Genomic DNA, 24,609 nt, shown 5'->3' on the forward strand with positions numbered 1-24,609 from the left:
GGATATGTGGGCACTCAAGACCCAGTCTGGTGTTGGTGACCCCTGACATAAACCCAAAATATAATACACAAATGGTCTGTTTTACAAAAAAATGCCTAAATTGACGAAATCGGGAATAACCCTAAAAACAAATTATGCATTGACAGCATTTGTAATATTAAAATGCCGCTAATAATAAACAGTTGGAAAAAGGGTTCAAAGAGAGAGAGAGTAGGTGAGGGACACGATGACTTAAATCTGGCAACCCCAGAGCCTCCATCTTTGATTGTGCGACGGGCCGCGGCGAGTGCGGGGCCTCACTGCTCACTCACCTTAGCACAACGCTCTTGCTCACCGATAAACGGGCGTGGAGGGACCCAAAGAGTTCACCGGACGACACCGTACCGGTTTCCCCCGAGCGAAGCCACGAGGACAATTTGACCAGCGGACGTGGACTCGGACGCCGTCGCAACCGACGAGCCGAGCTAGCTAACTAGCCGGAGCGGGGCTAGCCATCTTTTTGTAATCCGCCGGCGAGACACTCGAAACTCCCCCCCGCCGCCGCGAGCCTTAAAAGCGAGGATTCTGACCCAAAAAGTAACAAAGACAAAAGGAAACACCGGCACTGGCAGGTAAGACCGCCGCGGCCGCTTAAAAAATGACAAGTTATTCCCCCCGTAAGTGTTAGCTCGACGCTATTAGCACGCTTTCGGCCACTGTTAGGGGCGCAAAGAGGATGTGATGGCGACTCGTGAGAAACGAAACCACGTTCAACCATCCAACGGCGGCGGCCTGCTCTCAAATCAGATCGTTCTCTCTCACTTAACACTCAGTATCCACCAATTGCACGCATTTTCGCATTTACATTGATATCACGTCTGTTTTACATGCTACAACTCTGCCCACCCCCTTGGTTGTGATTTGAGCCGGGAGGGCCTTCGCCGTGCGCCGGTATGAGGCACCGAGCCGCACCGGTGGTCGGCCGGTGGCGGTGGCTAGGCTAGCTGTTGGGCTTCTGAACGCAACGAACACACATCCTTAATATTAGATCTTTTATTTCATGGTCGCCGCCATCTTATGGAGTCAATTCAATGTAACGGATTTCATTTGGAGCCGTCTGCCATGCAGGCGGATGACTTTGAAAGGGGAGAAAAGAACGTGTGGGGTAGGATGGGGAGGGTCCCGATCGATGTCACTTTGACAATGAGGGTTCATGGTAGTTGTACATGAGGAAAGACTCGCAGTTCTTACTGATTGATTGATTGGTCACTCAATTACTATAAAGCAACAAATGACAACCAGGGCCACACTCAAAATAAAAATGATACTATGTGAGATCAAAGTCAAAAAGCCATAAAAAGTTATATCCCCCAAATAAAAAGCTGTATTGTTAGGTGATTGTCGTAGCGTTGTGTGATGTAAGTAACATTGCGGGTGTGAATTCATGTAATGAGAATCAAATCAAAATAAGGATGTTAGAGTAGCGCTGATACAAGAACAAGACAAAATGTTACTAGAAAAAAGTAATGTGAGAATCAAGTCTTAATCTCACAAGGAAAAGGTTGAAATGCTGCAAGAATAAATGAGAAAGTCACAATGATACAAGTTGTAAAGATATGAGAATAAAGACATAATGTGAGAATGAAGTTTTAATGTTACAAGATAAGTCAGAATTGTAATCAATTACAGTGGGCCCTATTCAATGTGGATAGGAACTAGGCCAGCCAACGAATGGCAAATCCACTATTGACAGCCATTGAAATGCATTTGAAAATATATTTGTTTTTATAATCTTCAAAAATGCAGATAAACCTCCAATATGTGGTTTCCATGAAAACAGAGGTTCCCCCAACACAGAAAAAAATACAAAAAAGCAAATCATTTGTATTTTATTTTTCTTCATTTAAATTGTTTTTAGATGTCACATTACGGAAAATAGTTGAGTATATGTATGTATGTTTGTATATATATATATGTATGTATGTCTATATTTATAAAACTTCTTGAGCCCTCTTGTCTTGGTCTCATGTACAATTTCATGTCTTCCCGCGGCTCTTTTATTTTTACTCCATTAACAAGTTTAAATTTGAGGCAACAAATGGTCATCAACAACGAATGGGATATTTTAATATTTTCCTTGTCATCAAGTGTGATTTACCTGCCTGTGGCTGTAGTTGCTGTGCTCCATTTAATTCCTTTTGATACCCTGCTAAAAAAGTCAGCCAAGTCCCCTTTAATTATGATGATCAAGAAAAACGAATAGTGAAAGGTGGCATCATTGTGTCAACTGCATTCTGAATTTGGTGGAGCACATTGGCGTCTAACACCAGCCGATGCTAACACGGTTGTGAAGTCATAATTGCAGTAAATATAGTTGTATGTATGAAACTTAGCGCTTGGGAGTAACGGTGAGTGAGTGTGCCTAACTTGGGTGGGTGGACTCCGGCGGTGGGGATAGGAGGCAGGTTGGACGGGAGGTGGGTCTCAGTCCTGTTACTACGCCTCCTCGAGCCTCACGATCCATAAGTGAGTGACGGCGATCTAACGTTACATGCGGTATATCCCGTTGCGACACGTTTTTTTTTTCTTTTCAAATATATTTCTTTAAATAAATGTTCTTGAAAACTTCTTGGGTGGTGGCCAATTTACTTGGGTGGCCCGCCCAAGTATTAACATGGTGTGGGAAACACTGGACTATGTATTCTAGTTAAGTCATGATTGTAACATGACTGAGAATTGGAAACGGCGTAAGAAGGTTTTCCCCTCGGGGTCTAGGTTCAAATAAACTTGTCAAGTGCGTGACACACTTAAGTGAATGTCAACTTGTCGGAAAAGCCTTCATTTATTATTTGACGTAAGTGATGCCAACGACGCACACTGGTGCCGACCACTAAATAATAAATTACCTTTGTATATGTGTGACTTAGCCTCACAACTATTGTCTCTTCTCCCTGCAGCCACTTGGACACACTTAAAAAAAATAAAATAATCTTAGCTGATGTTGAAATTGTGGGGATGGTGTAATCTGCTTCAGATAGTAACATGAATTATGACCCTTTTGTTCTCTCACTACGTCTGTGTTCTCACTTTAATGGCTTATTATAGCACGCCAGGCAATTGTCTATTTATTTTTTATTTTTATCACAACCTGATTGTCATTTAAGAAGAAATAATTCTTCCTCCTCTTCTTAGGAGCTGGTTCTGGTGGCTAGGCCAAAGGACCAGACTCAATGAGTTTCCAGCGAAATGTCCGAGAAGTCAGGGCAGAGCACCAAGGCAAAGGATGGCGGCAAAACAAAGTATGCGACCCTTAGCCTCTTCAACACCTACAAGGGCAAGTCTTTGGAAACCCAGAAGACTGCAGGTAGAACCTCACCTGTTCCACCTTTAAAAGTGTTGTGTTTCCACGCACCAGGCTCCTGATGAGACTTTTGTGTACTAAAATGGCCTCCTGTTTGTGTATCAGTCGCTGCCAGACATGGGCTGCAAAGCTTGGGTAAGGTTGCTGCCAGCCGGCGCATGCCCCCTCCGGCCAACTTGCCCAGTCTGAAAGCGGAGAACAAGGGCAACGACCCCAACGTTAACATCGTCCCCAAAGACGGAAGCGGCTGGGCATCAAAGACAGAGGCGGGAGACGAGAGGTAGTGTCTTCACTTTTCTTTTTAGACGCTACTTTAAAAGTTTGATTTTGGAACCGTTGCCCTTGATTTTGTGTACCCCAGGCAACAAGAGACACCCCCACCGCAACCCAAACCAGCAGTGGTCCCGCCTCAAGAGCCTCCCACAGCAGGGGTAAGCCGCTCCTGGGCGAATAGCAAGCAAACGCAGCTAGACGGTAAGAAATGCGTGCCAAACCATTACATTACATTTTCATATGTCCCCTTTAATAGTTTATTTTTATGCTACTGATAATGTGTTTTGTTTGGGGATAGGCGCTCCTCGCGTGAGCAGCCATTTCCACCAGGAATTCCCCAGCTTGCAGGCGGCCAGCGATGGGGAGAAAGATGGCCAGCAGGAAGAGGACGAGGAGCCGTACGGACCGGGGCCTAGTCTCAGACCTCAAAGTATGGATGCGCATTTAATAATACTACTACTGCTACTAATACTAGTTTAGATGTCATTAATTGATTGTTTGGAGTCACAGGCCGCCTAAAAAAAGAGTTTCCTTTGTCAGATGTCGGCAGTTGGCGGGAAGGTGGCGGGAGGAATTTGAACACCACGGCCAGCCCCTCTGAGTTGGACAACAGGCCCCCAGAGGAGGGAAGTGCCGTCCCCGATACCACCTCGCCACATGAGGGCACCGACGAGGCCGGCCGAAACGTAACCACTGACAGCCAGAGGGAGAAGAGGGACGGCAGGGACAACCTGCCGCCCTCGGGCCCCTCCCAGCCTAAACTTAATGGGGGCCAGCAGCCACCTGCAGGGGTGCCCTCCCACTTTGACCCCACGTTCAGGAGCATGATGCCACCTTATGTACGTCTGGTACAGCAACACTAAACATTTCTGCTCGTTTGTCTCATCGTTGTCATATTTTTCCTGTTTCAGATGTTTCACGCTTATCCTCAAGTGGCACAAGGCCCGAGACAAGCCAATGTCCGGTACTCAGTGGCACAAGATGGCGTCAGGTAGGTTCCCTCCTGAAAGGTGGTGTTCTCTATTTTTCATTTTTGTAACGACCATCTTGAAATCACTGTTTATTATTCCTCCGTATCCCTTGAAATGTGGGCGGTGCTTATGTATGATCATTTCAAGTGTTTCCAAGAGCCCGTTCATCACTGCGCTCAGTATTAATTTTGAACCAACCTTGAAGAGGGGTGACTTGTTATTGTTGACATGGTAACTAGAATGAATTACTGTCTTTCAGGGCTCCTCGCTTGGCACGACCGCAGCAGGCGCCCCCTCAAGCGTGGCTCCAGGATCCAGATCGACCTTCGATCGTTAGCGCCACGGAGCTCAAAGAGCTGGATAACTTGGACACCGATACTGATGAAGGCTGGGCAGGTCAGTAAAGCTGTTTGAATAAGTAGTTTACTCGCGTCGTGCCCTTTTTTAAATGTTTATCTTCTGTTCCAGGAGCTCAGATGGAGGTGGACTATACGGAGAAGCTGAACTTCAGTGATGACGAGGAGAACCAAGCTGCTAAGGAAAAAGGCGAAAATTGGCAAGTGTTTTGGAAGTGTTCCATCAAGTGCCTTTTGATTTACAGGGTGTTCATCGACACTCAAAAAAAAAACATCAAAGTTATTCACACATATCCAGAAAAATATGCCGGTCAGTCCAGCCGATTTGAAGACTTAAAGACTTTTTATTTTGAGAAAATTTGCTTTTTTAATGCATTTGTTAAATGGCAAAGCCACTATGTCTCCCCTTCATTTCACTTAACGTGTTTGTTTGTTTTTTCAGGGAGTGGATGGGCAAAGTGGTGCGTATGAGATCGCGCCCACCAGACGGTCAGGAGGGTTCTGAGGAGCATGGAGGCGGTAAAACATGGGTGGACAGTGTAGATCCCAGAGTGCCATTGCCCGGCAGTGCGGGACACTACAACAAAGCTGCTGCCCTGCAGGACTACCAGGTAGTAATGCATTATGCATGCTGAGAGGATGGAAAAGCGACATAGTATCATAATCAATCTCTGGTGTTGTATTTATTCCCTAGGGCGGCGCCCGCGCAGGTAGTGGCGGTGCTCCACGTGGCAGCAAACCGCCAACTGCCGCTGACGAGGACTCTGAGGCTTGGCGGCAGAAACGAAAGAAGTCGTCTGAAGTTTCTGAAGCGGTGGAACGCGCGAGGCGCAGGAGAGAGGAAGAGGAACGGAGAATGGAAGAGCAGCGCCTTGCCGCGTGCGCCGAAAAACTGAAACGGCTCAATGAAAAACATCGCCAGTTGACAGAAGATCAAGCCAGTTTGCCTCAGACCGCATGCGATGAGGTTCTAGCTCCAAAAGAGGAAGCACAGCTGGCTCCTGATAGCACATCGAGTCCTGCACCCTCAGTCACAGTTTTACAGCCGCAGGCCCCTGTCGTGCAAGCTCATCTACCCGAGATGGTTGACCGGGACGGGGCGGGGATCAAACTAGAGCAAGTCGAACCAAATGCAGAGAAAGAAGAAGAGGAGGAGGAGCAGGAGGAGGAGGCACCCCTACCTCATCGTCCCATCTCCCCTGTCCAGAGGCCTGCGGTCTTGACGCCTGAGCCTCCGACTGAAACAGAAAGCACCTTGGCAGCGGTTGAGCCGCTCGTCGACGAGAACAAAGCTGAACGGACAACAGTGCCTATCCGAGACTATTTCAACTTGGAGGACAACAGAGGTGAGGAAAAAAATGCTATAAATATTCGTGCAAGCCATCTAATGTGGACAAAGCATGGCAGCGCAAGGGCCCGTTCGTCACTGCTCACAGATTGCAGCAGAAATCATCACAATAAACCAGCCAGACCAAACATCATCACAGCTTTTATTTGAAGTGATATATATATATATATATTTCCATCTTTCTGTTTACAGTGGATGAAGCGATCCTGTCACTGCCTCATATGGACTCCCCCAGCGGTGAGGATGTAGCCATTGCACCCCCGCTGCTGGAGGGTGAGGCCGCCGCTGCTATGCGTCCATCCCTCACCTCCGGCTACTCCAAACAGTTTCAAAAATCCCTGCCACCTCGTTTCCTCAGACAACAGGTGAAATCAAATCTTCCGTCTCCTTCATGATCTTGAATGTCATTATGGAAGAAAATATTGCTAGATTGGGAAATGACAGTCAATACTTTATTGTTGTCTTTATTGGTCTAAAAGGAGCAAATGAAGCAGCAGCAGTGGCAACAGCAGCAGCAACAAGGTGGGGGCTCTGTGTCCCCATCGGGGAGTAGTGGAGTCCCAGCTACCCAACAGCCGCAGCAGCAACACCGCTCAATGTATCAACCCATCGGACCCCATCCCCAGCACTTGGCCTCCATGGGCTTTGACCCTCGCTGGATTATGATGCAGACCTACATGGACCCTCGCATGATGTCCGGGCGCCCTCCCATGGACATGCCCACCAACATTCACACTGGTAACTTTAACATTGTACTGCACTATACAATGTGTTAAATGGTGGACAGGCACTTAAGAGATCCAAGTATCTGTGTACACAATTCTATTTTCCTAAATCCCCTTTAATCAAACTGCTAAATTAATCTCTCCCTCCTCATCCTCTTCAGGGCGGATCCCCCCGAAGCAGATCGCACGCAGAGAGCCGGGAGACAACTCCAGCTCCAGTTCAGACTCATTTGACCACTTGACTCGACCCATCCGTGACCATGGCCTGCCGCCTGACTCAAGGATGGTGTGGGGGTCCGACCCGTACCCACCGTCGGAACCACTGCCGTCTGTAACGCCTCCTAAAGGGCGCGATGACAGCACGGAGCCAAGGTAACGAATGAAAATGACAGAATTTCTTTTTTTCATAGTCTAATCATGTGTTTCTCTGATTTAGGCTTGACTCCGGTTTAGATTTGGAAAGGAGTCTGTCGCCAATGTATCCCCAGGAGCCCAGTGCGTTGGACTCCCGTAAGAATAACTTCTTCAGGGACCCACCTGAACCCATACCAGCCTTTACGCAGAGCCCAGATGATGTGCCTGGACCTATTGACCGGATTCCGGTCGCCTCCGGCTTCGACCCCGATGAGTCTGGTCTGCCGAGTGGGGAAGAAGTCGAAGCGCTAGGAAAAGCTATGCTCCAGAGAAGTGTCTCCCAGGGCTCCTGTCACTCGCTAAAGCTCGATGAGCCTCGGTTTGATGGACTACCACTGGGAAGCAAAGCATTAGAGCTGCAAGGCACAGTTGACCGGGCTGATAATAAACCTCAGAACGAACTCTTCACACCGGCCGCGTTGACCAACAGCAGGGCCACGCCACCAGCCGACGGGCTACACAAACCAGAAAAGCTGCCTCTACCCATTCCCAGCAAGCAGAAGTCTGAGCTACGCTGGGGCGGGCGGCCCGGTCGCAGAGAAGGACCGGGCGGGGAGAGACCTCTCCGTAGGTCTGGACCAATTAAGAAACCCGTTCTAAGGGACATGAAAGAAGAACGAGAGCAAAGAGAAGAGAGAGAGAAACGTCACGAGAGAGGAGAAAGGGGGGATAGGACCAAAAAGGACCAGTCCTCCAAAGTTCCCTCTGTGGTTGCAGCCGTCACTGCCGCCGCCGCTGCTGCTGCTGCCGCTGCCGCCGCCGCTACCGCTGCGGTAGCTACCACAGCTTCTGAAGGCTCCAGAGCGCAAGGTGAGGGCAAGAGAGAAGCTGCTGAGGTTGAGGAAACACAGATTAGCCTTCCTAAAACCAGAGAGTCCCTAACGTCCTCTGGGGTCCCGACATCTTCCTCTCAGGAGGATAAGGCTGACAAAGCGCCCAGCATTGAAAAGCACCCAGAACCGAAACTGCCCTCTAGAAAGGAGTCAAATATCGCTCTCCGCAACTACCGACGAGAGGAGAGAGAACGAGACCGTGAGCGGGACAAAGATATAGACAAGGACAGAGACAGGGAGTGGCCGGTCGACAGCAATTTCAAAGGTCGGGGTCGTGGAGAGTATTACTCCAGAGGGCGGAGCTTCCGTGGGACGTACGGTGGCCGAGGAAGGGGCGGTCGTGGTCGGAGCAGAGACTACCCTTACAGAGAACCTCGATCGCGCTCGGATTTACCTTCTGGAGCGGCGGCCTTCCGTAACAGGGAGGAAAGCGAGACACGCAGCGAGAGCTCCGACTTTGAGGTTATACCAAAGCGCAGACGCCGACGTGGCTCAGACACGGATTCTGAAAGTGAGGGTGGAAGGGAGTCCGCCAGCGATACTGGGCCATCTGACCGCGAGCCGAGCGCCAAGCCGAGCCGCCCACTAAGACGTGATTTTCCTGGCGAGGTGCGTTCTGGTCTCCACAAGCCTGGCTTTGTGCCACCTCACATGGCGGACAAAATGGGATCTAGATTTGATGATGAAGGCAGACCCAAGCCAGGGTTTCTGCCCAAAGGAGAGCCTTCACGGCGGGGAAGAGGAGGGTTGTATAGTAGACGAGGTGGAGCCAGGGAACGTGGAGGCCCTCGCTCAGCCCCTCTTAGAAGACCAATAGCCAGAGAGTCTTCATCTCAGTGGCCTTCCAAGCCAATGGAGACATTCAGACCTGAGGACATGGAGTCCACTTCAAGATACGATCATCCGCCATCGGATCGACGGCCACCTAGATCTGACGGCAAGAAATTCATGGAAGGCGGTCCTCAGAGTAGCAGAGAGCGACCTCGCCGATCCAGACCGGCAAGACCTCCCAGGCAAGATAAGCCGCCCCGCTTTCGGCGGCTAAAGGAACGAGAAGCTGCTGTCCTGGCAAGCGGAGATCCAGGCCCGAGTCGCCCTGTGTCTCTACCTCCTGTGCCTATTTCTGCACCTGCTTCTGCTGTCATTTCTGCACCTGCATCAGTTTCACCGACCTTATCAAGAGCACCAGGAACTCCCTTAACTGTTCCTGCAGAAGCGATGGCACCTGCACACAATCTCCCTGCGCCTCACGACGGACCCTTCTCCGAGACGATCGGCCCCGCTGCCGTCGCTGCAGTCGGCACAAAGTCCCCAGATCTGTCCAACCAGAACTCTTCTGATCAAGCCAACGAGGAATGGGAGACGGCCTCCGAGAGCAGCGACTTCAATGAGAGGAGAGAGCGAGAGGAGAGGCGAGGAGCGCAGGAGGCTGCCAGCATCTCGGCTGCCACTCTGGCGCCTGCACCTCTTCAACGTTCGCTGACGCCTAGCAAAAGTCCCCCTGAGGGAGTCATCTCACCCAAACGAGATGGAGCCGCTTCTGGCAAGAGGAGTTTCTCCAGCCAGAGGCCTATTGAGAGACCGAACCGAAGAGGCAACAGTGGAGCCAAACCAGGTCGCGGCTACGGTGGGCCCAAGGGGGACAGAAGGGGAGGAGCCAAAGGTGGCCGCAAAGGGTGAGTTTGAAGAATTGACCGTGAGGGGGAGGGAGGGCTGTCATTTTTCCTCAGCTGTCGGGTGAAATGTTTTTTTAAAAAGATAATTCTAGCCTCTGCTGATGTTATTTTTAAATGCTTATTTTAACTCACAGCAAAAACTATATTCTCATTCAACTATAGGATGTAAAAAATATATATATATTTTTGTGAGATCAAATGCAAACACCTTTTTGGGCAAGTCTAATCAGGTTGTAATTTTAATTAGACTTCTTCATGGTTGAACCTTAAGATACTGCACATATTAATATACTATGACCATGTATCTCAACTGACTGACTAAGTCCTCATTTCTTTTTTCAATTCAGCCCTGGCGTTCAGCAAAACGCTGACGGAACAGCATCAGCCTCTGGATCGTCGAGGTCCGCCAAAGATCAGGCTGCACGACGTAAAGATGAGGCAAAGCTGGCTGTCAAGAAGCCCAAAGAGAATGCTCTCTCCCAGTTTGACCTAAACAACTATGCCAGTATGTAAACTTTTTTTTCAAACAAATTGCACAATTTGTGCCAGTATAAAAAAAGAAAAGAAAAAAGACTAATGCAAATGTCTGTTGTTGTAGGTGTGGTCATTATCGACGACCACCCTGAGGTCACCACCACAGATGACCCGCAATCCAGCACAAACGACGACGGTTTTACTGAGGTGGTCTCACGCAAGCAGCAAAAACGTCTTCAGGACGAGGAGAAGCGAAAGAAGGAAGAACAAACTACTCAGGTAGGAAGATAGAGATTATAATTAGGTTGTGCGAACCTGTGAAGTCTCTCTCACTGTGTTTATTATTGTGGTGAATTATTCGCCTTTTGGGAGGCCTTCAACGTGCCTTAAATACCCATTTTTGAATTGAATGTTTTTTATGCTTTTTGTTTTTTTTGCAAACATTTATGCGGAGCCCCTAAAGTGACATGGGTGAAATATGTTTCTTATTAGTACGAGAAAGTTTATCGTCCTATCAAAACTTAATTGTTCCAATGAGTGAAAAAGGTTTCTCATCCAAACAAGAAACGTGTCACAATTCCCTAGCTCCCATGTTAGAGGCTCAGTAGGATTAATTTTGTTTAGTTTTTTATCCAGTATTACAATACTTGTCATCTACCACAATTCTAGTGTTTTCCAATTTCGCTGTAGTTATAATACTGATGCTGTACTTTCAGAATTGGGGTAAAAAAGGCTCCGGCGAGAAGAGCAGAGGTGGTGGAGGAAAGTTACCTCCAAGATTTGCTAAAAAGCAATCATCACAGCAGCAACAGCAGCAGCAGCAACAACACCAGTCCTCGTCACAATCTCAACCTGCGGCACCAGCATCCACCCCTCAAGTCCAGCAGCAGCCTGCCATCTCTGCTCCCCAGCATCCTCACCTCACCCCCGCTCAGCCAGCTGCATCCCCGCAGACCCTGGAAGGAACGGTGCCCTCCGTGCCGGCCACCACTGTGGACTTTACCTCAAAGAGCCTTCCCTCCGCTAACACAGCCGCCTCACAGGCGCACAGCAATTTGGGTATTGAACTGTGGGAGAAGAAAGTAGCTAGTCCGGCCGTCCTCCCCGATGTCAAAAAGCGTACGTTGTTATGGCTGCTGCTGTTTTAAAAATGTGACTACTGGGTGGAAGTAATCTCTTCTTAATTTTCTTGGCAGTGGGTCCCATCAGCCCTCCTCAGCCTCCTTCTGTGAGTGCCTGGAACAAACCTCTGACCTCTTTTACCGGCACAGTCCCCTCTGAGGTTTGTTTGGCCTTTCGTTCGAACCACCTTCCCTCCTCCCCACCTCGAGTTAGGAAAAGTGGGAGACTCAAGCTCATACAGTGTCGCAGTCGGACTTAAATTACCAATTTTGTGGCAAACATTTATGTACGACTTGACTTTGACCTGGCCAATCTTGCTATGTTATGTTGCAGTATTATTATTATTTATTTTATTGCTATCAGCATTTTCAAGGAAGTGGGCAATTTGTTTTGTTTTCAAAATATGTTTTTTTTTGTGGTGTCGTGCCTGCAAACATGGCATCGCCCCCAAAATGCTATGTTGCCGGCTGGTAGTTACATACCAATTGTTCTTAATCAGGGTGGGAAATCCGTTGCTGAGGTTGGCGTGGAGTTGGCCATCGACAGTATTCAGTTCGGAGCTCCGTCATCCGCCGGCAGCACGGACAGCGACGGCGTTCCCGCTCTGCTCGAGACCGCAACAGACAACAAGCTTCCTGCTCCTAAAGAACAGAGACAGAAACAACCTCGCGCTGGCCCCATCAAAACACAGAAGGTCTGTGTGTTTATTATTCGTGAAACATGTTGAACATATATTCTCTCACATAGTTGCCTATTTCTTACACAGACATTAAATATAATGAAAAATTTAATCTAAAAAGAGAAAATGGAAGTAATCAGTCACATTCTAACTATGGTACAGTTATATTTGTAGTATATTATTGACAGTGCTATATAATGAATATTACACAATGCACATGACACAAGATCATCTTAAATGATATTTACCCTCCAGTAGACACTGATTTATCATCGCTCTAGGGAGTTCCACAGTTTATGGATCATACGACCTGACTCTCTCATTTTTATGTTTTAAAAATCCTGACAAATTATCTTTAAAGAAATGCAGTTTTTCAAATACAGGGAGTCCTGTTTTCTAAACTAAACTATCTGCTCTAATCCATCCTTTACCTCAGCTCCCCGACATGGAGCCAGTAGAAACCAAGGAGTACAAACCAGGTCCCATCGGCAAAGAGCGCTCCCTGAAGAACCGCAAGGCAAAAGATGCCAGAGGAGGTGAGGGCGAGGGGATGGAGGCAGGAGTGCCGGGAGGCGGTGTCGTCAGCAGAACCGCCGCCTCCAGCCCCCCCACCAGCGACGGCGCGGTCGCCGAGCTGGGCGGAGACATCGAGGGCATGATCACGGTGCCTTCGGCCGAGTACACCAGCATTTCCAAGGTAGGAGTGTTTCCACAATCGATTGGCTTGTGCGTTGTTGAGCTTGAGTTAAACCGTTTCTTTCATTCTCAGGAGTCTGTTACAGACTACACCACCCCCTCGTCCTCGCTCGCTGACAGCGTTCCAACTGGAAACAGTAAAATGGAAGAGAGTCTGGTCGCCAATGTGAGTGTCCATGGATGCATGGAATATGCGTAGAATGCGTCTAATGTATGTGGAATATGTTAAAATGGTGGCTCAACTTTCTTTTCTGGGTTTTTCTCAGGTGGCACTCCCACACTCGTTGCCTCTTCCTCGGCGAGAGACCTTGCAGCAGAGCTCCCCGCTCAGCACAGTCTCCCCCGCCACCGTTGACCTAACACTAAAGGTATACATACATACTCCCGATGAAACGGATTCATGGCATTTACATTCCCTTCAATGTGGAGCGTGGCTGGAGATATGAGTGTTTTGAGTTAAGAGCGTTGTCACGGAAAACATATCTAACTTGTATATCAAGGTGCCACCTTGAGGAGAAACTAATCATTCTCTGAAGTAGCGCAGCTGATTGACGAACGTCTATTTTGTGCGGCTCAGATGGAGTCCGCTCGCAAAGCGTGGGAGAACTCGCCGATTTTGGAGAAGAACTTGCCAGTCACCACGTCCTCCTCACCCATCACCTCCTGCGCATCCTCGTACTCATTCTCCTCGACGTCCATGCCGCAGATCCCCGTGGCCTCAGTCACACCCAGCACCTCGCTTTCCGGTAACAAAAGCCAAAATAAAATTTTTAATGTTTTTTTTTTTTTTTTTTTTTTTTTTTTTTTTTTTTTTTACGTCTCCCGGGCACACGAGTGGATCCTTTTTGATTGTTCTGTAGTCATTAAGGTGGGACAGCGTGCTGCCATAGTAACTGAAGGGCTGCGTTCAGATGCAACCAACCTGGCTAATGGGGGGTGGTTGAACTGCATTGCTCTCACACAAATGTGAAATGTTTGTCAAAGTTCTGAATGTTACTTTAATGCAGAGCTATATATGGAATTGTAAGTTGAAAGGTCTTGTATTTGTGAAATCACCTTTTCACATTTTCCTGTGGAAAATATCCTCAACTTTTTTTCATACATGTGAATGTTTATCAGTGTTTTTTTTTTTTTTGACGAATATTGGTTCACAACTCAGGAAACGTGTCAAATGATTTGATCATATTCGTACCCCCCCATACAGGTTCAGGCACCTACACGACATCATCCCTTGGCACCAAGACCACCACTGCCTCGGACCCTCCCAACATCTGCAAGGTGAAGCCCCAGCAGCTGCAAGGTGGCAGCCTGACCGCCGGCGGCGTCAGCACCTTTTCCCAACTGGGTTGCATTCCGCCGCTGCTAGCCCAGCAGCAGCAGACCCCGCAGGTGTACGTGTCTCAGTCTGCAGCAGGTGAGACTCACACTCTATGGAAAACAGCCCACCCACCCCTAACCATTTAAAAAAAAAAACGTTACCTATTTATGCAGGTTCTGCAGCTCAGATTCCGGCCTTCTACATGGACACTAGCCATCTTTTCAGCACCCCACACCCTCGATTGGCTCCTCCCTCTTTGGCACAGCAGCAAGGTTTCCAACCCGGCCTCTCGCAGGTAAGCAGTCGTACATTATGGTTTACATAATTTACATCCTCTTTTTACGATGGATTTCAGTTTACTGTAATTGACATCGTAAACTGAGAAATGCCCTTATTTAGTTAGGGCTGTCCAATTTACTAAAATGCAATTACAATTTCAATGATTACACTCCACAATTACAAATTTGGCATAATTGGAAACTAAATAAAAAATTCTTAATACTGACTTTGAGTTGTTTAAATTTATATATTTGCAGCTTTTTATTTTAAAATGACTAATTTAACAAATCTTGGTTGGTCCCAAAAAAAACTTGCATAATTAGTGTTTTAAAGAAATGTGTCTTTATGTGTTTAATCATTTTCGTGTTTTGTACCAAAAAACAAATGATTGTCCTTATCATGATTTAAATTATTTTATCGTGGTTAATATTTTCTTCATAATAGAGCAGCCCTACCCTTATTGACCAATCGAGCTTGAATTTCATAACTTGTCATTGAGAGTAACCTCACCTCACAATAATGACTCAAAAAGAACAACATATTTCCGCTAAGCTTTGCAGGGTGTCAAGATAAAGTGCAAAATAAGAATCATTTAAATTTCATAACCTTGAAGTATCATACATCAGGGCACCAACCGTAAAGCTCTCCGTCTGTGTGACTCGTTAGCCAACAGCGGTACAGCAGATCCCCATCCCGATCTACGCTCCGCTGCAAGGGCAGCCCCAGCACCAACACACGCACCAGGCCCAACTGGGACTCGGCGCCGGCCCTCCGGTCTCGCAGCCTCAGGACCTGTTCAGCTCCTCGCTGCAGCCGTACAGGTACTGCTTAATGTTGTCATGTGACAGGTCAGACTTAATTGGCCAATTTCAGGACTTGGGACTTAATCAGCTAAATCTTATGAAAGACTTGACTTTGTATTCATGAGACTCAAATTGACTTGACTATCTTGATTTATTTATTTTTCCTCCGTCGCTTCAGGTCTCAGCAGGCATTCATGCAGAGCAGCCTGTCGCAGCCCTCCATGATGCTGTCGGGGCCGTCCCTGCACAGCTACCCCGGCGTACAGGCGCCCGAGCTGGGCAAGCCGCAGTCCAGCCTGGCCTACCAGCAGCCCTCCTCCACCCAGCACATCCCCATCCTGTTTGAGCCGCAGCTCAACCAGCCGTCCGGCATGGGGGGCTCCCAGCTCATTGACACCCACCTGCTGCAGGTATCAACGCGGATTTAAAAAAATAAAATAAAAATAAAAAAAAGGGGGATAAAAATATATAACATATTCATGTGTTGTCGATTTTAGGCTCGTCAGGGGATGAGTCAGCATTCCAACATGTACTCGGGCCAGGTGCAGCAGCATGGTCAGAGCAGTTACTACAGCAACACTCAGTCTCCAAGCTCTGCAATGCAGCAGGTAAAAGGAGGTTGACAGTTTTAAGACTTGGGGTTTGTCTTGACTTGACAAGTCTTGCCTATAACACTTAAAAATCTAAACCAAGCGTGTCTGCTTCCAGGTGACGGTCCCCCTGCCAGGTTCCCAGCTCTCCCTGGCCAATTTCGGCTCAGGCGGCGGTCAGCCCCTCCTGGCGATGCCGCCCACCCCCCAGCAGGCGCAGCCCCCCAACATCGGCAGGCAGCCGCCCATCTCGCAGCCGTACCGAGGCCTCATGGGCCCAAGCCACAGCCACAGTCTCAGCCACAGTCTCAGCCACGGCCACAGTCACAGTCACAGTCACAGTCTCGGCCACAGCCACAGCCACAGCATGATGCAGCCTCCCACCAGCAAGGTACCATTGCAAACGCATAATTGTATAAATGCTGAAGCAGTTTGAAACTTTGAAAAAAAAAATATGGCAAAGATATTCAGGACATTTGGGCAACCATTTCCTGTTTCTTTCCTCAATTTTTCTTCCCCCGCCCCCCGCATAAAAACTACTTACTTGATATGGAGACATTTTCTAAATGTAGCTAAAATAATTTTCCTCACAATTCCCATTTTTCGTATATTTCACTGTTCCACATTGTGCATAGCAAAATTCCCAATTGGAGCCTTTCTTTTTCTTTTTTGCTTATTTTTCTGCAAATTCAAACCACTCCAAAGTCAGACTCTTACATTTAATCAGGACATATACTATTTTCCACATCTTTTCCCACAAAATTCCCAGATGAATGCATTTTTTTTTTTCCCAAATCAAACATTTTTCAACCACCTCATTCAGGGCATTTGCTGTCCATTCTAAGGGTAACATATTGACACATGTTGGCAAGTTATTGCTTGTTGTGACTCGCTTTTGCGCAATTCTCCTTAAACAGTATTAGTACTATAATTATATTTAAAAAAAAAAAAAAAGCAAAATAAAGAAATCATCAAAATGTCAAGACCATCCTAAAGCGACGACCACCTCTATATGTCTCTGTATTGTGTGCGCGGTTTTAATTTGAATTGTAACATGTCGCAAGATGGACATGGACCTCAAGCTGTTTGGCGGCGGGATGGATGTGAAGCCCGTAACGCCTCCAGTCAGCGCCCGGAGCACCACGCCGACATCCAGCCCTTACAGGTAAACATCCACCCGACACTCTTAAATGTACTAAATGCATATTTGGGAGTTATACTGCAGCGAAGCGTCGTCATTATGTTCCGGACCCAAATGTGGCAATTTTCCCATCATAGAGATGAAGTGAAAAAGAGTCTTGGAAAACTATTTGTAACGCTGTTGTCTCCATCCAGGGCAAGCTCCACCTCTCCCAGCAGCCAGTCGGCCAAACTGAACAGCATGTTGTACCAGAAGCAGTTTCAGCCCAACTCTGGCAACATGAGGATGACTCAGCACTTCCCCGGCCAGTTCAACCCTCAGGTGAGAGTCTCCGCAATCTCAATGCAGAATTATTGCAGCTATGCATTTAGGCCAGTCGAGGGTGCTAGTGTATAATGACGAGGTTCGGTACAGCTGTGACCATGTGGTGCGAAGACTTTCTTGTCTTTGGGTGAGTCATCAACATGTGCTGAACTGGAATTGTTTGGAAATTAGAAAATTGTCCGCTTGAACGCAAAATGGTGGACTTATTTGTCAAATGTGACATCTGAATGATCAAAATGTTTTGCAGTCTAGTAAATGGGTCAACACTCTTTGAAACAGAACTTCTTGGGGTTTGATACACGCTTGTGAAATTACAAATTTGTGGAAATTAACTCATTTAGAATTACTGATATTTATCTATTTAAAGAAACAGCGTATGTTAATGATTTCTCACTTTTAAAACATTCTTGGAAAATCACTATGTACCATCGCCGATGAGCTATTTTTAAAACAGACCCGCAGGCACCGTGTTTTAAATTCATTAGCTAACAGACAAACAAGTTTGTCTGGAAAGGAGCCTAAAATGGCCACTTGACACGTCGCTACAAAATGGCGTCTTTGACTCGTGTGCCCACAGCTTCTGTCCCAAGCCAACATGGTGTCCCCTCTCGTGCGGGCGTCTCACACCAACTCGTTCGGCGGAGGCGGCGGTGGCATGCAGCGCTCGCCCATGGGCCCCAACGTAGGCATGGGCCCCAACGTAGGCATGGGCCCCAACATTGGCATGGGCCCCAACATTGGCATGGGCCCAAATGTTGGCATGGGCCCAAATGTTGGCATGGGCATGGGCGGGAGCGGCGGCGGCGGCCTCATGCCCCACCCCAGGCCTCAGCACGGCCAGCATCCTCAGCACCTGCCCCCCCGGGGGCCCGGCGGACCCCCCATGCCACCCAGGGGCATGCAGTCCGCCCTGAAGGCTGAGCAGGACCTCAAGGTAAACATCTGGTAGTTTTGTGGATAAAAAAACAAAAAAAAATCTATATATTTGGGGGGGGGGGTGATTTCAACGCTTGTGCACTTTGGTCTGACTTGTCGCCGGTCCCTGCCTCAGGCTAAGCAGCGCGCCGAGGTCCTGCAGTCCACCCACAAGTTCTTCTCTGAGCAGCAGCAGCTCAGCAAGGCGCTCAAGCCGCCGACCCAGCTGCTGGACGCCGCCCCGCTCCAGATGGCCCAGCTGCCGCCCCAGATGGCCCAGCTGCCGCCCCCCAACCCCGACGCCAACAAGCCGCCCCAAGTCCCCCCGTCGGTCTTGGCGTCGGCCTTGGCGTCGGCCAAGCCCGTCCGCACCGGACCCATCAAGCCGCAGGCCATCAAGCAGGAGGAGGGCAAGTAAAAAAATAAATAAATAAATGGGAGAAAGGAGACAGCCTGCCTGCCGGCCGGCCGCCTTTTATCAGCTGCGTGTGCGCGCTCGTGTGTGTTTGGGAAAACGTAGAAGAGTTGACAGCGACGTGTGCTGCTCACTTTTTTTATTGCTCTTTATCTTTTGACTTCAGCTCCCTATTTTTTGTTTTTTTTTGTTTTTTTGTTTTGAGGATCACTTTGACCTGTTAAAGAAATAATCTTTTTGTTGTTTTTCTGTAGTGGAAACAATCTTGTCGAGGCGACGTGTTCGAAGTAATCAAAACATGCGAGCGTCATTTCACACCGCGAAACATCCTGAATTATCTCGTCCCCGCGCCCCCGATGTGAAAATCGATCTCGTCACGCACGTGTGTGTGTGTGCGTGTGTGTGAGCGTGTGTGTGAGACAGGATGCTCCTGTTTACTTAGCCAAAGGTTAAAACAGCACAGGGAGAATGTTGTAATAGGATTGCTCCAACACACACTCACACACATTCATTAAGAGAACACAGAAGGAGCTGCAATGTGAACTGTGTTGGCAGATTATTATTGTTTTTTTTTTTTTTATATATATATATATAAATATATCTATATATACTGATGAGACGCATCAGTCCTGTTTTCTCCATGTCTGCCTTCTGTCCCAAACAAACAAGCAAAGAAGCCGAGCGCGCTCCGGCCCCGCGTCTCTTCTTCGCCTTCGGAGGCTCCCTCACACACAAAATGGCCGCCCCCTGTTTTCCAGGCAGGAGAAGGAAGAGTTTGGGAAGATGAGTGAGTGGATGATGGATGGATGGATGGATGGATGGATGGATGGATGACTGAAGAACGAGAGGGAGGGAGTGTCATGAGTTTTTTTTTTTCCTTCATTTGTTTTGTTGTACTTGTACAGGGGTTACATCGCTGTATTAAAATATGTACGGTCTTATTTACATTCTCTTGGTTTGGTTACAGAAACTAATAAAAACGAAATACTGTTAAGAGGACTCAAGTGTGCGCTCACTTGTTTTTGGCAACTGGGTGCTAGTGCAAGATTTTCACTGAAAGCACTATTGAAAGTGGGCAGTTTTTCTTGTTTTTTAACTGGCAGTTTTGGGAAATTGTGAACACTGATAAATAAGCAAACACTTTTAGGGGCTACCTCAAAGGTAACTTGAATTTTAAACCCAAGAGCTTCCTGGCAGCAGGACATAAATGGTGTTTATTTTTATTTTTATATCACGTATATTTTTCTCGGGGAAAATGCCTCAAAGGGCTAGCTAGCAGTTAGGCATTGAAACCAAACTTGGGAGGCAAAAAAGTGTTTTTGGGAAAAGTATCCTTCAAATGCCCAACTCTTAATTTTAGACTCAAAAAATCTAGAAAATGATGCCTCATTTTTTATTTTATTTTTTCTGGAGAGCTCAGTTCATTCGGTAATTTTACCTATTTGACATGTCATTATCATTGCTCTCTTTGTTTTTTATTATTTTTTATTTGCCTCATAATTCTAATGATTAAAAAAGGGGAAAAATCTATTTAAAAAAAAAAGTCCTCATAAGACCCAATATTTTGTCATTCAAAACAATTACTGGTTTAAAAAATAACTTCAAATAATAAATGTGTTTGAGTTACAAACCAACATTTTTGGGGGGGAAAAATGTAATGTGCTCCAAAAAATGCAGCTTTGAATTTTCAACCAAATATTTCTTAAACTGCCTCAAAACCAAACAACTAGAAAGTTAAATATTCTGGAAAATTTGCTACAAAAAAAGACATACAAACACGTATTGGAAAAAAAAATTGCTTCATAAAATCTAGTTCTGAATTTGTGTTCTTGAAGACTACACCTCAAAAGTCACAAATTTGAATTTTCATACAAATTCTTCTAGGAAAAAAACGTTCTTTGCACATCAGTCATTTTTTCCATTTATGGAAAAAGTATGATACGTCTATTAAAACATCCTTAAAAGCCACACAATCGCATCAAAGTGAATAAGCAGTACAGATAATGAATAGCACTATTGTAACGTCATTTTAAACATTTTATTTCAAGATGAACAATGTATGTGCATTAGCTGACTACAGTGTCCATGCAATATGTCAACTATTACACACATTTTAGTATTTTTACACACGCGCGCGTGCGCACATGTCAATGAATCAATCATTTTGTGCGACAAGTTGCGTGTCAATTGCACGCCAAAGCAGCAGGTGGCGCCATAAACCCCTCAAACTGCGATGCCATCATAGCCGATCCGGAAAAAAGGCATTAACTGGGAAAAGACGCAATAACGGGAATGGCAATCATTACTGTACTGTACTGTACTGTACTGTACTGTACTGTACCTAGTCTCAATGTCACACTTGGATACAAAGTTAGTCAAAAGTTCCCGTGGCGGTATGGACACAAACACAAACATCTGGTATAAAAATAATTCCTCTTCCTGGATACTGGTGTACTTGGCCTGCCTGCCTGCCAATCCACTATCATTTTTTTGGATGCTTTATATTACAACGTAATATGTGTTTATTTTATTTTTTTCCTTATCACTTAATTGGAACTCTGTTTTATAACAAAAGATTCATTTTTGTGTATTTTATTTCCTTGATGATTTGATCTCCTTCTACAAACTTTTACTTTCATGCTTCATCAGTAAGGAAAAAAAATAGGACGAAAAACAGACATTACTCACGTTAAAAATAAAACAGCTAGTAAAAACTTGCCTATGTCAATGTGAAAATAGAAAATAAAAAAAAGTTAAATCTTTTATAAAATGTTAGTTTTACTTAACATTTTATTTAATGTTGTTTTGATTTAAAGAAAGTAGTAGAACCTGGACAAATTCTGGAAATGGAAAACACTAAACTGTAAATTCTTAAATAAAACGCAAACACGTAACAACTTTAAAACATAAAATATTCTCATGTCAAAATGTTTTCTGTGTTATTTCAGTTTTACATTTCTACTTTTAACTGAAATTTACATTTATTTCACATTTTAAAATTGCGTAAATTTAAAAATGGAAAACGTGAGTGAACATTTGAAAAGTTCACAAATTTGTACTTACATTTTTTTGTTTTGTCTTGTTTCATGTTGAATGTTTTTTGTTTTTACTTAATCATTACATTTTCACTTGGATGTTACATTTGTTTTACATTTTTAAATCATTTCAGTGAAAACACAATTACAAAACATGTACAAATCTGAAGTTAGCAGGTAAAACTTAAGTTATAACGTACATAAGAAATAAAGTTGCGGTGAGCTTTCGTAGCCTTTTCGCCAGCAGGCATCCTTAACTAAGCTCTGAGTCTTTGACGCGAGCGGGGCGAGCTAAAGTCACTTCTTTTAGGTGGGCGGGGCCTTTAGGCCTCAGCCGGGGGGCGCCCCAGCCGCAGGTCGTAGGAGACCATTTGGAAGTTGTCCCAGGCGAAGAGCTTCTTCTGCGTCGGGTTGTAGTCGATCATGCTGTTGTAGCGGTACTTGTTCTTGAAGGGGATGGCCAGGGCGCGCCCGCGGCCGCTCTCCGTGTCGTACATGTAGTTGACGGTGGTGTTGGCCGCCGCGTAGCTGGCCACAGTGTACAGGCGGCCGCACACCAGGAAGGCGTTGGCCACGCTGTTCTTGCGGATGTTGGTCTCCCAGCTCTTGGTCACCCGTAGGTCGTGCGGGTCCAGCCGGGACAGCACCACGGCGCCCTTGGCCTTGCTGGTGGAGTAGACGGCCCACAGGCCGCGCTCGTCCACCGCCAGGTCGATGTCGGTGTAGCCGCCCCACGAGTACGGGAACTGGCCGTGGAAGCCGGCGTGCGGCAGGTCGCGACGCGCCGCCACCCTCTCCGACGCCAGGTCAAAGCGGATCAGGGTGCGGCTACGCCGCCGCTGGTAGTACAGGGAGCCGCGGTACAGGACGGCGCCCGTGCCCTCCAGGGGTTCCGGCAGCAACACAACCTGCAGGATGCCACGCAAAAGTCAATCATGCACGGGGAAAAAATTGAAAATAGTTGAGTTTGAAGAATAGATTTGGGGGAAAATAAGTCTTCACAATTATATTATTTCAAATCAAAACCAACATTATCTAGAAAAAAACGGCACATAAACATTTCTGGGGGAAAGAAATATGTCTCCAAAGTCTAAAAAGGTCACATTTTGTCTTCAAGGTCAGTTCTATTTGACCCAAAATTCTCAGGAAAAAAATTAAGTCTCAAATGGTTTTCACTTTTTGCCAACGTTTCTAGGAAATAATATGCTTCAAAATTTTGCCCTCAAAGTCAGTTTAAAACCCAAGAACAAAACCTTAAAAAAGGAAAATAATAATAATATTTTTTAGACAGCATTCCTGGCAAAATATGTCTCAAAATTCCAACAATTGCAAATTACCAATTGCACACATTGGAACAAATATTTAAATTCTATTTAAATTTAAAACCCACATTTTCTAGAAAAATACGGCCCAATAATAATTGAAAAAAATATATATTTATTTTTTTAATTTTGCTGACGTTTATGAAGGGTAAAACAAACAAAAAAAACATCAAAAGTACAAAAGTAAAAGTAAACAAATATTTAAATTCTATTTAAATTTCAAACCCAAATTTTCTGGAAAAATATACCTCACAATGTATACAATTTCAATTGAGAAGCAGACCTTTTGGGGAAAATGGTGCCTCAAAAGCCAGACAACTTTTAAAAGCAATTACCGATAGATGTTAAAAATAGGAATCAAAATCAGAAAACCAACCCAGAAATAAAATTTAAAAAAGTGTCTCAAAACAACTATTACTATTTTTAGCCAACATTTTCTTAAAAAATAATGGCTTAAAATTGCAATTTTGGACCCCAAATTTTTGAAAATACATGGCTCAAAACCCAAACAATTAAAAAAAATTGCCCAAAATTCGGTGCCAAAATTTCTGTACATTTCTTTAAAAGTCCATCTTACATTTCAAAACTATGTTTGCAAAAGTGCCTCAAAATGCACAATATAAATTTAGAACCGCCTCCCCCAAAATGTATTTAATATTTTATGCCCCAGTTTTCCTTAAAATTAATCCTTAAAAAAAAATCTGCCTAAAAACTCAAACAATTTCAATTTTTAGCTAAAAAAATAAATAATAATTATTTCTGGAACACTATGCCACAAAGTGAAAGCATTAGAATTTTTCCTCCTTTAAAGTCAAACGATTTGAATTTTAAAAAAACATCTGAATTTGAAACTAACATTTTCTACCCCCAAATCTTTAAATTTGGACTAAAAAAAGTTACCCAATTTAAGTTTCACACAAAAATAAATCTAAAAATTGCGACTTCAAAGCCAAACAAATTGAATTTTACACCAAATTTGTCTGGAATTACCAAATTTTGGCCAACTTTTCTGGGGAGATGTGCCTCCAAAGTCCACCAATTTCAAACAAAGGTCAAGAATAGTCACCTTGGTGGGATAGCCCTTGGAGAGCTGCTCCATGTCTTCATATCCAAACATCTGCCTGACGTCAGAACCGACCGTGTCGACGCGCCAGACCATGTCGGAGCCGTACGGGGCCACGGCCTCAGGGTCCTGCATCCACACGCCGTATTTGCCAGAGATGCTGTCGGCCTTCCTGTGAGTGACGGGCTCCGACACAGACACCAGCACGCCGCAACCTGCAGCACACGGGACCGATATACAGGTCAAGTTTGTCAGGAATAACTTTTATTTAACCCCCAAAAAAAATTTCAGGTACAATGTATTTGTTTACCGCACTACTTGACATATGGTGGCCCATGTGGCAAGAGACTAAAGTTTGAAGAGCAGCTGATTGATGGGTGTCAGTGTTTTAAAGCAGGGCTCGTCCGGGAGTTGAACCCAGGACCTCTCGAAACCCTAAGCGAGAATCAAACCCCGAGACCAGTGGTGGGTAAACTCGGTCCTCAAGGGCCGGCGTC

General features: G+C 45.9%; 2 protein-coding genes across 2 annotated transcripts in view; one reads left to right on the forward strand and one right to left on the reverse strand.

Moving 5' to 3' along the window:
* The first annotated feature begins 254 nt into the window (after window positions 1-254).
* On the forward strand, window positions 255-19,691 carry prrc2c (proline-rich coiled-coil 2C). Its single transcript, XM_086088946.1, has 34 exons — window positions 255-611; window positions 3,172-3,343; window positions 3,446-3,620; window positions 3,702-3,814; window positions 3,912-4,043; window positions 4,154-4,452; window positions 4,525-4,604; window positions 4,844-4,980; window positions 5,053-5,144; window positions 5,387-5,551; window positions 5,635-6,286; window positions 6,481-6,653; window positions 6,768-7,026; window positions 7,175-7,385; window positions 7,450-9,936; window positions 10,284-10,441; window positions 10,535-10,689; window positions 11,127-11,529; window positions 11,607-11,692; window positions 12,032-12,226; window positions 12,648-12,908; window positions 12,981-13,073; window positions 13,174-13,275; window positions 13,485-13,653; window positions 14,112-14,321; window positions 14,399-14,520; window positions 15,171-15,325; window positions 15,486-15,717; window positions 15,805-15,915; window positions 16,016-16,288; window positions 16,962-17,062; window positions 17,233-17,359; window positions 17,940-18,296; window positions 18,414-19,691. The coding sequence occupies exons 2-34, from the start codon at window positions 3,226-3,228 to the stop codon at window positions 18,693-18,695; spliced, it is 8,685 nt and encodes a 2,894-aa protein (XP_085945072.1). The 5' UTR covers window positions 255-611; window positions 3,172-3,225; the 3' UTR covers window positions 18,696-19,691.
* Window positions 19,692-20,716: 1,025 nt separating this feature from the next.
* The window catches only part of myoc (myocilin), a 25,104-nt gene continuing 21,211 nt past the window's right edge, over window positions 20,717-24,609 (reverse strand). Inside the window, exons 4-5 of the mRNA XM_086088264.1 lie at window positions 24,116-24,327; window positions 20,717-22,635 (exon numbers count right to left, since the gene is read on the reverse strand). Coding sequence (XP_085944390.1) covers window positions 22,051-22,635; window positions 24,116-24,327 — 797 coding nt within the window. The 3' untranslated portion in view covers window positions 20,717-22,050. The remainder of the gene's footprint in view (window positions 22,636-24,115; window positions 24,328-24,609) is intronic.

The sequence above is a fragment of the Leptonotus elevatus genome, chromosome 11 (assembly GCF_054856555.1).
Source record: "Leptonotus elevatus isolate MCC_2025b chromosome 11, RoL_Lele_1.0, whole genome shotgun sequence".
Classification (NCBI taxonomy): Eukaryota; Metazoa; Chordata; class Actinopteri; order Syngnathiformes; family Syngnathidae; genus Leptonotus; species Leptonotus elevatus.

Bases quoted from the DNA above. Each gene is read 5' to 3' on its own strand.
- prrc2c (XM_086088946.1), top strand. From the start codon at position 3,226: ATGTCCGAGAAGTCAGGGCAGAGCACCAAGGCAAAGGATGGCGGCAAA. The intron at 3,815-3,911 runs GTAAGAAATGCG...GTTTGGGGATAG, and splicing joins CAAGCAAACGCAGCTAGACG to GCGCTCCTCGCGTGAGCAGC. The intron at 18,297-18,413 runs GTAAACATCTGG...TCCCTGCCTCAG, and splicing joins AGGCTGAGCAGGACCTCAAG to GCTAAGCAGCGCGCCGAGGT.